At 41.4% G+C, this 17,682-nt stretch overlaps 1 protein-coding gene across 21 annotated transcripts in view; it reads right to left on the reverse strand.

Annotated features, from left to right (window-relative positions):
• The window catches only part of LOC124862616 (nuclear factor 1 X-type-like), a 204,789-nt gene that overhangs the window by 124,053 nt on the left and 63,054 nt on the right, over window positions 1–17,682 (reverse strand). For 7 of the 21 annotated variants that reach the window (XM_047356633.1, XM_047356635.1, XM_047356644.1 and 4 more), the window contains one exon: window positions 14,228–14,759. In XM_047356633.1, the coding sequence (XP_047212589.1) occupies window positions 14,228–14,759 (532 nt within the window). Of the gene's footprint in view, window positions 1–9,377; window positions 9,802–14,227; window positions 14,760–16,388; window positions 16,653–16,701; window positions 17,455–17,682 lie in introns of those variants that run through there. The other 14 variants (XM_047356646.1, XM_047356632.1, XM_047356639.1 and 11 more) reach the window with 11 other exon arrangements.

Genomic DNA, 17,682 nt, shown 5'->3' on the forward strand with positions numbered 1-17,682 from the left:
CGGAAAAAGGGTGTTAATTCTGTATTCTATTACTACTGAGGTAGTAGGCTGTGGTACTGCATTAGGATATTTTTAAAAACCTTTCTTATTGTAAAGTAAGGTTGTGCATATTTGAGTGAACAACCAGGTTGTTGCAGCTTTTTATTTTAGAATTATTTTGCCCATAAAAGGTTTGAATGTTTGTCAGTTAGAAAATACATGACATATGTCAAATTTAATGTGTTATTTTTAACAACATTTTAAGAAGGGTGTGTAGACCTTCTATATCCACTGCACATTTGAACCCTATGTGCATTATAAAGTGTAAGGAGTGTTTGCCAGAGCAAATCTGAACCAAGAGAGTGAAACCATGTTAAGACAGGAGCCCGGGAGAGAATGTTTTGTTGTTTTTCACAAACACCTTTGAGAAAGAAAAAAAAACGTTGACCACAAAATGAGTTCTGTGCTTGGAGCTATTTTAGTTCGGAGTTCTACCCAGGGAAGTCCACTGAGAACACAAGTAGATGGAAAGAGAGAAAAAAACTAAGCTGAATCAGTAATGGGGAAGAATGTGTGTAATTTGGCTCTGTTTGGTTTTAATTAGGATACAGAATATGTTGGAATTTCCTCATCACACATCTAAAGACCAATGACATAGAGATGGGTTAGAGACTGGAAGCTGTGGGAACCACAGTTTTGTCTTGGGTAATGTTTCAAATGTACCTCTCGGGAGATGAGGGTGTTGGCACGGCAAAAATAAATACATCAGCATGCTGTTAGAGCCCCAAAAGCACAACCTCAATCAACATCAGTTAACAGCTATAGTACACTATTTGACAAGAAAATGATGATGTACAGCAGTGGTGCTTAAGCTTTTTTTATACACAAACTCAAATGCATCTCAATCAACACCACCATTTAGTTTTACTGTAGGGTTGAACAATGCTTTTAGCTATTTTAATTGCTTATTCATTGCTTGTAGAAGCCTACAAAAACTCTATTTAAATTATTTAACAGGCAGAAGTGGTGGTCCAAGGTGGTCATTTATCAAGGGATCCAAGTTCTCAGCCCTCCTGGGAACGCGTACTCTGGGGTGTTGCAAATGAGGCTTCAAACGACTGTCAGACCTTGGATTTAGGAAGAGTAGTGGACCAGATATTACTCTTGCAGAATTGTTGAGTCATTGGAGTATGGTTGTCCACTCAACATGTATTTTGTGGATCTGGGGAAAGTGTATGAAAGCGTGTCTCCTGGTATTTTGTGTTGAGTGCAACAGGAGTGGCTTTTAAGATCTATCTGTCCTTGAATCCCCGAAGCAAGAACTGTGTCCATATTCTTGCCACAAAATCATGACTGTTCCTCTGCCTCTTATCACCGATCTTGTTTGTGGTGATCATAGATGGCATCTCAAGGCGTAGTCGTGAAGAGAAGGGGGTCTGGTTTTGGAACTTCAGGGACTCATCTTTTTTTTCGCAGATGATGTGGTTCTGTTGTGTTTCACAGCTGAATGTGAAGTTACTGGGATGAGAGATGGTGTCGGTTCCTCGAGGTCTGAGGCCATTGTTCTCCACTAGAAAAAGGAAGACTGCTCCCTTTTGGTTGGGTGTCAGTCTCTGCCTCAAGTGAAGGAGTTCAGGAATCTTGGTATTTTGTTCATGAATGATAGAAGGATAGAGCAAGGGACAGATGGACTGATTGGACCCATGTGAAGAACAGCCAAGCCAAAAAGGAAAGCTCTTGATTTACTAGTCTGCCTATGTTGCGACCCTTTAGGGTTTACATGAATATGGGTGGATGTATCATTCAGTTGCCCAGCATGTGAGGTAGAGCAACCAGAATTGGCTGATTTATGGTGCGAACAGTGTTAACTGGTCAGAAAATTTAAAAATCTGGTCTTTTTCTGATAAATGAATACACCATGCTAACCGTTTGTGCAAACAAAAACACTCTTCAGTGTAGATGTTGTTGCTACTACAATAAAACTGCTGTCCCACAGGATATCAGTTCATACCATTCATACCTTGGGCATGTTTCATCAAAGTGGTGAAGAGGCTTTCGAGCTTTCAACTTCTCTTTGTTATATATCATGCTAGATTTAGAAATGTTGCCAGCCTTTTGGAAATCCCGGAGTTAAGGTAATGCAAGATTCTAAAGAAAATGTAAAACCTCTGTACTGATTTTGGGATCTGAAATCACTCACAGTAGCCCAATTTCGGTACCAGTGGGTGCTTGAAGGCACCCAAACACATTGCGAGGGATTCAATCATCCAAGACAGACCACACCAAGCCAAAACTTTTTTGATTTAGACAAAGCAATACAGTTTGTCAGATATTAGTCATTTACTTTAATGCTGTTGACCACATATGAGATAACAGAAATATTTTTCAAGGATCTCAGTAAAAGTTCAAAATTTGTAGTACCGGTAATACTGATCTTTTTTTAACGTTAATTTGGCCTTTTTTATAATTTGTCCAGATTTTAATTTTCACTTTGTGGATTACCAGGATAATTTCAGATTTATCTCACCCAAGGATACAATGCCTTGCCAAAATATTCATACCCTTTGAACTTTTAAATATTTAGTCATGTTACAACCCCACACTTTAAACTGGTCAAATGTATGACCAGCTTCCCTGTCGTAGCTGAAGAAAAACATCTCCACAGCATGATGCCTCCCCCACCATGTTTCACAGTGTGATGGTGTTTTTTAGTTGATATGCAATGTCATTTCACCGCTACAATAACACTGTGGAAAATGGTTAGTGTAGGCCAAAAAGCTAAGTGACCAGAGCACCTTCTTCCACATGCTGTGTCCCCTACATGGCTTTAAACAAACTGCAAATGGAACATCTTCTGGCTTTCTTTCAATAATAGCCTCTTGTAGACACTTTTTCACAGAGGTCAGACAACTATCAGTTATTGGGTCAGTACACTCTTCCACCTGAGCTGTGAATCTTTGCAGCTCCTCCAGGGTTAAATATGGAAAGTAAACGCTCATGGCAGCAAAGGCAATTCTGTCCTAAACCTATGAGGAAAGAAGTTTGCCCGAAGTCTCTATGGGAGACATTCTTAGTTTAATGATTGAAACATATTATTCTCCTCAAACTGTGAAGCTTTTGAGGATGTGTCCTTTCTGTCTTCGCCAAAAAATTTTATATTTCAGTTTATGTGACAGAGCAAAGCTTGTACAGACCTTACAACAATCATACTTGTTTGATTGCTTGCCTCAGTGGTGTGAACAGAACTCTGTGCAATGCCATTCGGTGTGAGCCGTATCTTGTTAAGGTCTGTTTTACGGCCCAGCCAGAGGGGAATGCAAGCCCAAATGAAAAGAGCAGGAACAACAATAAAAGAACAGACAGGGAGGGAAAAATGGAGCAGAGATGCTCTCAGGGCCAAAACCACAGATAGAAATCTAACCACAGGATGAAGGCCAGATTGCTCTTATTCACTGTTGTCTGAAGACTGGGAAGCAAGATCCCTCCACATCCACCCACTCTTCTTCACTTTTCAGATTTACTGCTCTTAAATTGTTTACCCTCTGCTTTTAATGGTCATCTCTAGATCATCAGGTCTTGAAAATAAACTGAATCTGTTTTTCTATTACCGTTCTGCTGAAAGCCCAGCATGCTCCAGCGACTGTGCCTTTACATTCGCTCTGTCTGCGTGCTCTCCTGTATGTTTGGGTTGCTGGAGGAGTGCCCGATGCTATAGCCAAGCAGCAGAAGAATGGAAATTCATGTGGGGGGGCAGAAGCCGGGTGGTCTCAGCCTAATAATACACCAATCAAATGTAACTGCACAAAGGGGACAATAACAGAGCAGATCAGCCCCATGATATAAGAGACTTTCAAATCCTGAATAATAAGCAGAATTTTAATACTCTGCACCTTTGAGTCATTTGCAGATTGCTTCCCTCTGGATGAATTTTCAGGAGATCATGTGGCTCTAAAACCTTCCAGCTCTGCGGTGACAGATTGCACCCAGTCAAAGACCAGCGAACATGGACCCAGTTGGGTCTGGTTTGTTTCCAATCTCTCCCAGCCCGCCTCAAACCCAGTCTCCAGCTGGGTCATATTGTTGTGTATGCAACCCTGCGGATCCTTTCTCTTCTCCCTTTCGCTTTTCACGTGTTCATCCAAGTAGCACAGGCATCAGGTGTAGGGAGGAGCTCAGGTGCGTGGCGAGTCCAGAGAGGGCTCTCTTATGTTCCTGTTTGTTGTCACTCACCCTGTTTTTACTTGCACACATGAGGATCTGTTTGAGAGCATATGCAAACACTTGAAAGGGTTCTTCACACACTTCACCTCTACGGGCTATAGAGTCCCTGGGGATCTGAGCTTAATCTTTCAAATGTGAAAATCAGGCTACACTAAAATGTGCTCACCAATAATGGTGTTAATACTGTAAAAATACAGTGAGAACAATAGAAAAGTGCAGTATTCATACGCCTTGCTACTTTTCATAAAGGTTTGCTCATTCTTCATTGCAAACTAGCTCAAGCTCAGACAGATGGATTGGGGTCATTTGTGAACAGCAGTCTTGAAGCCTTGCAACAGATTCTCAATTTGATATTGCTCTGGACTTTGACTGGGCAATAATCTACACTCCAATATGCTTTAATCTAAAATAAAACTGATAATTTATTCAATTGTAGCTCTGCATAACAACTCCAAACACTGTATGTTTAGGGTCATTATCCTGTTAAGACTCAGAACTTTTCTCCAGGAACTTTCGTTTTGCCCTGGTTTTTTGTGAAAGTTTCCACTGTGCAGTGAAACACAAGGCCAGGCGAGGAGCGGTAACTCTGCCCACTTCAGCGACCTCACTCCCTCAGTGTGAGAGTGAGGTTCCTGTCACAAAAATAAAAGCTCCGTTTTTCAACAATAAAACTGTAACCTACGATGTTGTCACAGGACACTTATTTTACACAATACATTTTTACTCATGTAAAGGTGCAACTGTAACAAATTTAAATGATTTTCACTGCCGCAAACTGTAGTGGTCTATCGCTATAAACCTGTAGCAAACAGAGGTGAACAGAAATTATGAGATTTAAGATGCATTCACAGATGGAAGAAAGTTCACACCTTGTGTATACACCATATTATATATATATATATATATATATATATATATATATATATATATATATACACACACACAAACACACACACACACACACTCCCGGTCAAAAGTAGTGATACAAAAAGTAAGATACACTTTCTCACTTAATGGGTCTCTATTTTCATGACTATTTAAATTGTAGATTCTCACCAAAGGTAACAACACTGTGACTGAACACGCATGGAATTATGTAGTAAAGAAAATGTGTGAAATAATATTTTTATCTTTTAGATTATTCAAAATAGCCACCCTTTGCTTTGATTACTGCTTTCCTCTCTTGGCATTCTCTCCCTTAGCTTCACAAGGAGCTGAAACCTGAAATGGTTTTCCATCAGTCTTGAAAGAACTTCCCAGAGGTTCAGTGAAAGACGGCCCAAGACTAATATTTCAGTCATCACAGCAAAAGGCAGCTACTTTAAGGAATCTAAAATATAAAACATATTTAAAGTTCTTTTACAATTTTTTGTTTGCTACATAATTCCATGTGTTCATTCACTGTTTTGATGCCTTCAATGAGAATCTACGTAAAATGTAAATAGTCATAAACATAAAGAAAACCATTAAATGAGAAAGGAGTTCTTTTCACAGGTAGTATGTATATATATATATATATATATATATATGTATACATATATATAGCAGTAGGGAGTAACTGACCACAATGACAAGTCACTGTAAGAGTCGGCATTTTTACTTGTCTATAAATGACACTCAGGCAGAGTACAGGCATGTATGTTTTCTTGTAAAATTTTATTACCACACATTAAACAGGAAATATTTCCCAAATTGGGGTAAAATCCTGATTTATGCATTCTGAGAACATCCAAGTGCTCTCTCCAAGAGTAAACCACTTTAAGTTTACGAGTAACAAAGCGCAACGTTAAGGCGAAAACGACATCGACCCATTTCTGTGAAAAAGAAATGTTACGACTTCAGTACTTAAATGCATACTAATACTTTTATGCACCTAAATAAACAAAAGGTTAAAATTGTAGATATTATTTCGACATATACAAGGTAACATCCCAACAAGGAGGTTAAGCCAATGTCAGCACAGCCTGTAGGTTAAAACTTCTCTGTTCCCTGCTTGTATTTGGTTCTTACTGCAGGGAAGCTATATCTGAGCGGCCATGTTAGAAGGCACTTATTGCTTCTTAGAGGAATAAAAAGCCCGCTGGGCCACGCAGAGTATAACCAAATGTGTGAATAACATTTAAGCTCTAAAGTTACAGTGACATTTTTATATGTCTCACTTGGTCCACATCCAATGATAAGTGTTTAAGTTGTTCAGAAATATCGTATCATCACAGGAAAAAAATTTATATCCTTCCTTTTCTCGAAGGAAAACGCATCTTTATTGCCCGTGATGAATGTTGTTTTTACAACCCACTCCCCCTCCCGTTGCCTCCCTCTAATTCGACTGTATAGGCAGAGCGTTACCCATTTGCATGCATGCGGGGGATGCCCTCTATACAGTGAAAGTGATCTGAGTGGATTCCTCTGGCAGAGCTTCGTGCTCCGGTTGCCCACACAGTGGCCACGGAAACAGCCCAGCACTGCGAGGCCACTAACTGTGCCAAGCAGGCCAGTCACTGACACTCCTTGGATGAAACCTAGGAAAGGTGCAGTGAGGGGAGGGAAAAAATGCAATGTGGCCATGGAAACGCTGTTCAGATGTCCTTCTGAATCTGCATGTACAGATCTTTAATGTATTTTACACTGAACTTGGTCCAAATGTTAAAACTGTTCGCTGGACCTTTGTTTATTCTGATAAATAAAAAAAATCGGAACCCTGTTGTTTCAAAAATGACCCCTCCGTGTTTATTGCTCATCAGAAAGGGGGTAAAAAAAAAAAAAAGCCTTTTTCCCCACCTTTATAGGAAATGTATGCTTTGAAGCAGTCAAAGAAAATTCAAATGAGACTGAAATTATAGACAGCAGAGTTTAGCACAGTCAGCCGAAGAGTATAATGAGAAGGTTACCATCCAAAGTGAACCCTGTGAAATGGGCCTGGGTCGTCTAGAGGAAAGTCGGGTTAGTAAGGTGATTTGGTGAGTTTTTTCCCAGCTGTGGACACTAACCTGTCATAAACATTGTCCTCAAGGGAAGCACCATGAAAAAGGAGTCGAATGAAAAAGGTGGATGATTAGAAAAAGCTATGTTCAGATATGGTCCCTTAAAAAAACTTGAAATCCACAGAATTTGTTTTGCAATTTGTCACTCTACCACAAAAAAGTCTTGTCTTTTGTTTGGATTTTATGTGACAGATCAACACTCCACCGTCAAATTTAAATCCAGCTGTTCTTTGAAGGCCTCAGAGGTTTTTTGACGAACAAACAGCATCATGAAGACCATGGAACATGGCAGACAGGTCAGGGTGAAAGTTGTGGAGAGGTTTAAAGCAGGATAAGGTTCTAAAACTGTATTCCAAGATTTGAGCATCTCACAGAGCTTTGTTCAATCCATCATCTGAGAGAGGATGGAATAACTGCAAAACCTACTAAGAAGTGGCCATAAGTAAAGGCATGGTAGGAAAGAATGTCAAACGAATTGCGAAATTCTGGACTTGCATACAAGAAAAACAAACAACAAAAAAACCCTGTAAAATTGCTATTGTGTAGTATTATTAATGCAAAAGGAGGTCAATGCTTGGATGGGATGTGAGGGGGGAAAAGAAAGGAAGAAAGAGGAACACAGCCCCTTTTATTCTCTCGACCAGCTTGCGGAGCATAAATCCCTCTCTATTTCTTTGTACCCCCACCTTCCATCTGAGCTCCGCATTTGTCATTCCGTTGTTCAGAGACAACTTTATTTATTTATCAGTTTACCTCTAATTAGAACGTTTGCACCAACGAGCACGAAAACCGCTGCCACATTAGCACACAGTTTGCACCCGCCGTCCCCCGAATGCCGACTCTACGGATATGGAAAGTAAAGGAGTATGGCGCTTTAAGTGACGATAATTGAAAAAGAAAAAAAAGATGGACGCCCAGGTGCACTTGGAGAAACACTTTAAAACACACTGCCAGCGTGTCTGAACTTAGCCACGCCATCTTATGTAAATACATCAAACAGCTAATTAGGCGAAGTAGAGTGCAGGCAAACGAAAGAAAGCCAGCTTGTTTGCAGGTGAAATAAATAGGAAGTAATGCTCATATGAAGTACAGTCAGGAGCTATATTCCATACTGTGCTCATCACAGGGAGCAGGACCCCCACCTTGGCAGGCCCATATATTCATTCTGTTATTTCAGGGAACAAAAAGGAGGGCTCTTGAGGCCATGGGTGGATCCATGAAAGGAAGAAAGCAACCCAGCTCCAGGTCCTGGCTGAATAGAGGCCGTTCACACGTAAAGAGGCCTGTTTACTCTCCCTTAATAATGGCTCTAATTTTCTGATCATTATTGGGTAATTCCATCCACCCCCACACCCAGTGTTTAAAGCTTTCTCCCATCACTCACAGCCCTGTGTCCTCGTCTTGAAGGGGCCCCGGGTCTCTGTCCACTCCGCATTCCCTACATTAACCAACTCAGCCGTTTCTTGAAAATATTTAGCCAAAGTTAAAATGAGGAAACTCGAGAAATGAATCCTAATCGCTTAGTTGGATTTAATGTTTCTTGTCCACATGTGGAACCGCTCCTTGCTCTGATTGGAGAAGAGCTGTGCCTTATCCTCCATTTTGTTTTTTGGAACTGAATCCACCATCAGAGCAAGTAACAATATTTGCTCTGCTAAAATTCACAGGAAAAGACTTTGGAAGGAAAGAAAAAAAGGAGCACGTCTGGTAACATGATGGCCATTTTTTTCCGAACTCGCAAAAAAACCCCAAAAAAACCAAACATATATATTTATATTCTGTATAAAAGACACGCTGAAGGTGGTTTGTGGCATCCGTAGGGGCACGAGGGGACACATACAGGGAAGAAGCGTTTGGCGAAAATGTAGGGGAGAGAAAATTTTCAAATGAGTGAGGGAGAAAAGGAGCAGAAGAGGAGAAGTTGGCAGGGGTTGTGTGTCGGTTTGAAAAGCTGGCACCTTCTAAACAGAGCTGCAGCTCCGGGTGCCAAACGCTGCCAAGCAGCCCCACTAGCCTGAATGTGTGCCCTCCCTCTGTCTTTGTTTCCTGCATGGCATTTTGCATTATTTTCATTCTATGCTTTTCTTTTTACTTTATATCAGAGCTCAGCATCATCCGAACAGAAATGAGTGGCATCTAATACCGGTGAATGAGAACATAACTAAAGCCCAGAGAAAATGAAGAGACATATTTATTCATCTGAGATTTTATTCCGGTTCCGTGTTTTAAGAGGATTTTATAAGTGTTTAATCATCTGTTTTAAATACAGGTTTTTACCCTACGGCATTGCCTTGTTCCAGTTTTCCAAAGGCGCTACCCCAGTTACAGGGCAGCCTCCTTGTGCTCCGCTCCGCCGGACCGCGGGAACAAGGCACGAGGCGGACTGTTCGGGATCTTGCTGGAAATCACCCCAAAAAAAAAAGAATAAATAAAAAATATCTGCTCTTCTTGCTTCCTTTTCTCTCCTTCTCCTTCTTTTCGGCTTGTCGGCTCACCTCTCCGCTCCTGCTGCTGCTCTCTGCCCCTCGGCTTGGCTCAGGCGGCTCGGAGAGCCAAGCCGCCCCTCCTGCACAGGGGACACGTATGTTTTTAGCAGACAGACAGATTTCAGGGCTGGCGCCTGTACAGAGGAAGGACAGGAGCCGTTGCAGAGAGATTTAACATTGTTAAGGCAGTAAAAATAATATGATGAGGAGAATATTGGAGGAAAAACAAGCTTGCTATTTTAGGAGGGCAGAAAAAGTTTTATTCAGATTTATTTCATTTGTTTATTGCAGTTTCTAAGATATTAAATATCTTGAGAAACAAATACATTTCTGTACTTTTAAGATTAGTTAAAGTGAAATTAGTTAATCTGCTAAAGAGAGAAAATATTAATTATTACTCTTAATTGAACAAATAATTAAAAATCACTGTACAGTGAAATTAGGAAATAAATCTGCTCCTTATTGCCACCATGAAACACTTTCTGCTACAAAGAATTTTTCAATTTCCTAAACCAAGACATTTGTTTGAAAATTCAACCTAATTCAATCATTCGCTTAGTCTTTTGTGTTTCTTTCCCAACATTATTCACTAAACTGGATAATTACAGTGAATATGAAGCAGGTTGGCCTGATCCCAAGCTCGAGCTCAGCCGCTGGATCCAGAGAGCAATGGAAAGTTCTGAAAGAACGGTCAGCGGAGGTCGGAGGAATGGACTGAGCACTGTTTGAGTCCATTCAGATTCACACAAAACTCATTGGTATATTCTACATGAGACCCCTATATGTCTTTTTTCTACTCCTCTCTATGTAGCACACACACACACATCACACACTGGCGACTGAAGGAAACTGAGGATGTTGAGAGAGGGCCAAGTGGTGGCTGTCAGAGGCCTCTACATGCCTCGGTGCGTATATTAAAAGCCCGTGGTGTCACTGACGCCGTCCCATCACTTGAGGACCCCCTGATTAAGCTCAAATTTTATTGCCCACATAAAATGGAACAACAACGAAGCGACAGAAAGTTTAAGGATGTATGGACCATTGCCAGAACACAGGAGAACTCGATACAGAATCCCCTGCTCTGCAGAACCCAATCAGTTGAGAAAAAAACTTTTTCAAAATTTTATTCTAGCTCCTTCTGTGGAGCTATTTTCTTCTTCTTCGGAGAGTACGGGGACTCCAGCCTCTGCTTTTGCAGCTACAATCTGCTACAAGAAAACAACAATCTAAGATTTGGTGTGAAAAAAAACCCTCTCTGTCCTATTTGGTCTCTTCTTTATGTAACCACCAGCCTGATTATGGTATCTCCGTTTGAAGCTCAGGATATTGAGCAATGCAGATAAGATGTGTTTGATGGATTAGCGTGACGTGAGAAGGCGCTAAGTCTATCAGTCTCGCTGTCCATTTCCAAGTCCCTCCCTGTGTTTGTCTCTTTTAAAAGAGATTCTCTCAGTCATTTGTAATGTCGGCACCATGCACAAAGACACCCTGATGGGTAAATGAACGTCTGCACTGCAGCATTGTGGAAATAAAGTGCACACGGTTGGCTTTCAGACCTGGCCAGGGCACCTCTGCGGTCTGTCTGTCTCCAGCGCCAAGAGCAAACATCGAGGCTGCGCTCTCAGAAACAGCTTTTCATCCCAACAGCCCGACATAATGAAAGCCGTATGAGGCGGACTGCGCTCCAAACATGACTAATGCTGGAACTGTGCAGCTGTATCAGTACAGGCATATACAGAACGCTTTGAATAACATAAACTGAGCTGGGGTCTGTGAGCAAAGGGGGACCCATGGCTACATGATGTCAGGCCTGATCCCCTCTTTTCTCTCTACATCTCTGACTTCCTTTACAAACCTGAAGATTCAATGGGAAGAAAATGGACCACGATTCAGACTGACTCTCATTTACTTGGGTAAAGGTAATTGTCAAAGTGATTTGAAAGAGGGACCTTGATCTGCAGTGTCAGAAAATGCCCCTCATTTTAAGCTGCACACTGCTGGTCAGCTGACGGAAAGACTTTCACAAGTTTCACTTGCACACAAGAAAGACAAATTCGGCTAATTGAAAATATTTCCGGTTGTAAAAAGCCAACAGTCATGGTGTGGAAAATGAATGAGTGCCAAAACATGCTTTAATTAGGGTAACACTGTGTACAACTACTGTTTTACCAGAGCAGACAGCCCGACTAATTAACCAGCTAATATTAGTTTGTTATGCCTGTGGTACTTTATGAAGGGCACAAACAAAAAAAGATAATATTCTGCCCATTAAGCAAACTTGAATGTAGAGGATGTTTAGTCAACAATAAATATGTTCCATAAGTGCATTATTCGCAACAGTAGAAATAATTACTGCTTTTCTGTTTTACATGAATGCAATTAGATCAGGATATACATTTTTGTTATGAATATTTATGTGAAAACCGTGATACCGTAGTATTTTTAATCAAGGCTATCATACCGTATAAATCACACACAAGCCCAAGCTTTCTTGGAAGGGGCTGTGGACGTGTACTGTGGAGGTGAGGGGGTGGTATCTCCTGATATGGAAGTCACATCCTGACCTCTGATCGGCGGCAACAGTGACATCAGCAGAGTGGGGGGACGGGTGAGGACAGGAACACAGCGGCAGGTGAGGCAGCCACGGGCCAATCATTGGGCCATGGTAACTGACAGCTTCCACCAAACACAGTCAGACACCCTGGAATGGCGAGCTAAGAATAAAACTGTAACATTGCCACACAAAAGGTCAGAGTGAAGCCACTGTCTGCCCGTCCTCTTTAAACTCTGTTTAACCCCGACGTGTCTCAAGGAATGAAGACGGGCAGCTTGCAAACTCTGATGTATATCCTGCTTTCTGGAAACCTGTTCAGCTCTGGCTGTAAGGGTGGGACGACTAAGCACGGTCGGAGCAGGAAGCACTCCCTCTCCTGAACAAATACACTTAATGATCGAAGTTTAAAAACTGAAAACGATATTTACAAGATATTTTATTTATGTGCTGAGGAAGCAACAAAGTAAAGAACGCTGGTGTGTTTTGGAATCAGTGGATACTGTCACAAAACAGAGGAGGGAAAAAAAGGCTTTACTCGAAGGAGGCACCAGCCTGTGCCCAGCACTGATCTGAGCGGCGCTTCGCCACAGTGCATTGTGGAACAGGAAGAGACGCTTTACAAAGGCACCACAAACTCAAACAGAGTTACACACTTGCCTGAAAGGAGACTGGGGTTGGGGGGGCTCTATAACTCTCTGGGAGTTCCCCACCTTCCTGCCAAAAAAAGAACTGAAACCCAGCGGCTATAAAAGCAAAGCAAAGCAAAGCAGCGATGTTTAGGATTCACACCTGATCTTCTGCTGGGCAGCTAGAGCGATGCTAGAGTGGACCAATGACGACGGTGCAGAAGCTACTCCCATAGATGCTAACATACTAAGCTAAAAGCAAGATCAATTTTAAATATCTGTTCAGAGAAAACTGCTTCAGACTGACTTTATTTGCAAAAACAAAACTGCTCAGAAATAATAATTATGTTAATAATTAAAATGTCCTGTAAATTACTGTAGGATTGTTTTTACTGCTGCCAATTGAAATTTTATAAAATACATTTGATGCCAATTTGGATTAGCTTTGTAATTTTAGATTACAGTCTGTTTAACAAATAATTTGAAATTGAAAAACAGATTTCAAAAAAATAAATATGAATTGTTAAATTGTATTTTTGAATACCTCCCTGCCAAATGATTCCCTGCTGGTTTGTATATATTATTAACTTTCAAGATGCTTCAGGAAAAATAAAATGTGTAAACAACGAGAACTCTTTGATCCATACAATCCAGTAAATAGCGAGCGGAGCATCCGGGTGTTACAAGGTAGAGCGCCGGGGTGCAAGGGTGCACAAAACTGTGTGTGTGTGTGTGTGTGTGTGTCTATGTGGAGAGTGTTGATAGGCTGAGGCAACTGGGGGGCTGCAGCCTGCCTGCCTCCTAAACTACCTGGGAGTTGGCCAGCTGTCACTGCACTCTCCAGACCACCACCACCCCACACATACACACACACACACACACACACACACACACACACAAACAAACACCAATCTCCCACCCATTCGCAGGGATTACAGACACATGACAAACGCGAGCACATGCACATCAGGGATAAACCCGCTTGCAGATGCTTTTGTTTACCGACGGCGTCACAAAACATGCACGTTTGGATTTAGATAAATTTGCACACAAATGCTTCTACAAATGTACCAGTGCAAACATATCTGTTAGTAAACACAGATTTTAAGTATGATCATTCAAACTGTCAGAATATCTTCTAAGCAAAAAGAAACATCTATCAGCAAAGAAGCTGTTTCTCTTTTTTTCTGCGGGGGGACTGTAAAACACACACTGTCCCTTTAAATATTAAAATGTGGCATTTGTCTTGGCATCAGGACCATTTGGCACACATTGTAGAGTGGGAGGCTAAATCCCAAAACCTATGGTGACCCCTGTGCCAAATAGGGTGCTCTCAATGAACAAAAAAAACTCACTCTGCACTACATGGGTAACACATACCTGGTGTGTGGACGAAGTAGGCAAGGTAGAGATCCAGCTCCTTTACTGTCACCCCGATGTGGTGCGGCTGGACGCACAGGCCATGGTTGGAGCACTGGGGCGACTTGACCAGCCGCTCTCCGTCTGTGCTCTCCAGGGGGCTGCCCTTGAATAGGATGACCATCACCAGGTCCAGCCGCCACACCTTGTCGGCCTGGCGGAGGCAGTCGATGCGGCGGATCTTCCCCTTCTGGTCGGGGTTGGACAGCACGCAGCAGGGAGCCTTCTTTCCTGTGATGGTGAGCACAAAGTCCTCGCGGAACTCTGGCCTGATGTCCTTGCGGAGCTTGGCCAGCAGGCGCGAGGCCCACTTCTGCTTGATCTCCGGCTTCTCACCCAGCAGCTCATCCTTCACGGCGCGCTCCTCGTCCTTGCTCATTCTCTTCTCATGCTTCTTGAAGTACTTGCGCTTGCGGGCCTGCAGGTTGAACCAAGTGTAGGAGAAGGCACGGACATGGGGGAGGAGGGCCTCGATGAAGGGGTGAAATTCATCCTGAGCACAGAAGAATGAAGGATTAAGCAGCTAGAACGGACATTTAATTTAAAAGAAAAAAAGGAACTGTTAAACAGTGGTTTGACATTTTATTTTAATATGCAATTTTACGCCAAAGAGCTTTATACAGTATTAAATTGTATTTCTATTTTAATCGCACATATTTTCTTCATGTATGGTTCAATAATAAATTCCAACAACAATACCTATTTAATTTTGGTAAGAAATCCTACCTACGGATATTGTTTAAAATTTAAGAAAGTTTCTATTGTTAGAGCAATAATTAAAGTTTGTATCCATAAGAACAAGATTAGCAACATCGCTCATGCTAAAGTCAAGCAAGCTAGCTAACACTGAGGCAATGGTTGCTAATGAACAGCACACTAGCCGTGGCTGTAAGAGAAATGTCTCCATGTTTCAATAAATGAAACAAGTTTGCTACTGTAGGAGTAGGTAATTATACCTTAATCACAAACCAATTCTTATTTTTGCTTCTTTTTAACATGGGGGACAACCAGTTAAGTAGATAGTTTGACTTTGGCATTAGCGCTGCAGCTAAACGAGCTCAAAGTGCATATGAACAAATCTTCGTTGCAAAACAGAAACTGTCTCAACTACAAATCTTCTGACAGTTGTTAACTTTTACTCAGCCAATGTAGTCCTTTAAATCACAATCCATATAAACCAATCAGCTTTACCATTCACCGGTGGACACCATACTTAATGAATGAGAACATATAATGGATTACTGAACCATAATCTGTTAAATCCTTATTAAATTGTTTAGGCAGGATTTGTTAACAAAGTGAAACAGCTAATGATTTCAAAAATGTACCATTAATGAACGTCAATTTACAATTGATTACAATTTTAAGTATTTTATTTACTAATATTGAACACTCCAAAATCCCTTTTTTTAGCGCTTGCTTCCTAATCCTTAAGCAGTCACTGCCAATGAACAACACATCTTAGCTGTGGTTGTCAGGGAGAAGGTTAACCTATCTCCTTGTCAGAAAGAAGGAAAAATAACTTTTTTCTGTATCAGTAATGTTATATGCCTTAATTACAAACCAAGTGTTCTTTTTGTTGTTGTTTTTTTTTTTTTTTTTAACATGCGAAGACAAACCTCTTAATGTCTTGTTACAATTTAAGCAGTTTAGTAAACTAAGTACATTTTTGGGTTTGGTTAGAATTTACCAAATTTTTTTACATGTCTCTAAGGTGTAATTTTAATAAAATCTAGCCATAATAAAACAAATGGATTTTATTTCAACAATTTATGTACATCCTAAAAAGAAAAATATTACATCTGAAACATTAAAATGTTTGTTTTAATTTGTTGTCACACAATCACAAACACACGTGTATATATATATATATATATATATATATATATATATATCAACAAATATAAGCATGCACACATGCAAAAACACAGACAGTTGAATCTTAGTAAAATACAAAAATGCAATAAATGATCTTGCTCGTTTCAGCAAAACAACAGCAAATATGCACAGGTAGAAATAAAAATCAGAAGAAAAACTGCGCCAAGCTGCGTTCCCGGTTGTCTGCTGTTTAAAGGGGGGGGGGGGGGGTTGGAAGGAAGGGTGGCACAAGGTATTCTAATACCTTCACTACATATCTCTGGGCAACAAAGCCCAGATCTCGCCACAGCGCTCCCGTGCCAGGGTTGCCACACACCGGCCGCTCACCGCCGCCAAGCTTTGCCGCCACAAGCCCGCTGCTGAAATGCGCCGCTAAAAGCTCAGCCATTGCATTCCCTATCTGCGCTATACACACACCATGCAGGGGAGGGAAAAAATAAAAAAAAAAACCAAGGGGAGCTCCAACCAGAGTCACATTTCCACAACAAACTGAAACCAAACTCAAATCACCACAGATAACCACACTGCAAGAGGAAGACAGACGGCCTGGTAGTTACCATTTTGCACTCTCATCATAAATTTGGCACAGCGTTTAAAGTGAAAAAAAAATCTCCTGCACCAGTTTTTTTTTTTTTTTTCTTTTGCGCTCCCCAATGTAAAGCAAAGGCTGGTTTGGCAAGTGGAGGACAATTAGGAGATAAAAAAAAAAAAAAAAACACTTGGAGGGGAGTGTAAACAAAAAATAATAATAGCCTCAGAAAATTTTTAAAGAATAAAAATAGAAATAAAAAAATGGGGAGAATAAATAATATTCAGAACTTCATTAGAGGCAAATATTTAGAAATATAAAAAAATATTTAGATGAAATACTAACAGTTTTGCACTGTTAGAAAATTAATAAAAATGCACCTTTGTGCTTTGCAAAAAATAAAAAACCTTGAAAAAAATCCTTGGCAAAGTGCACCCTAATTGGTAGCGGTGTCTGTTCTGATCCCTTGGCCCGCCTCACACACACAGACACACACACACACGCACACACACTCTCTCTCTCTCTCTCTCTCTCACACACACATACACACGCGGAGATGGGGGGGGGGCCGGGGAGACCAAAGCGCAGAGTCGAGGAGGAAAAAAACCGAGAGCCGAATCAATGTTGGACGAGCGCATAAGACCGCTGGCAAAGCCGAGTGCTGCCTCTTCTTTTTTCTCCTTTTCTCTCCCTCTCCCTCTTTCTCTCTTTCTGTGTCTCGCTGGCCGTCTCTCGTCCTCTCCGCGTTCTCTCCCTAACCATCGCTTGAGCCTCTGCCAGCGCGACGAGAAGGCCCACCTATTTGGCAACGAGATGCCCGCAGCCCAGCCAATGCGTTCGCTTCGAGAGCCGAGAGGGAGGGGAGGAGAGAGAGAGAGAGAGAGAATGAGATAGTAGCGAGGGGGAGGAGGAGGAGGCCAGGTTAGGTTAGAGTGGGGGGGTTTGGGGTGGGAGAGGCAAGACCTCAAGTTCCAACCCTGACACGGAGGCAAAGTTCAGGAGAAGGAGC

The sequence above is a fragment of the Girardinichthys multiradiatus genome, chromosome X (genome assembly GCF_021462225.1).
Source record: "Girardinichthys multiradiatus isolate DD_20200921_A chromosome X, DD_fGirMul_XY1, whole genome shotgun sequence".
Taxonomy (NCBI): domain Eukaryota; kingdom Metazoa; phylum Chordata; class Actinopteri; order Cyprinodontiformes; family Goodeidae; genus Girardinichthys; species Girardinichthys multiradiatus.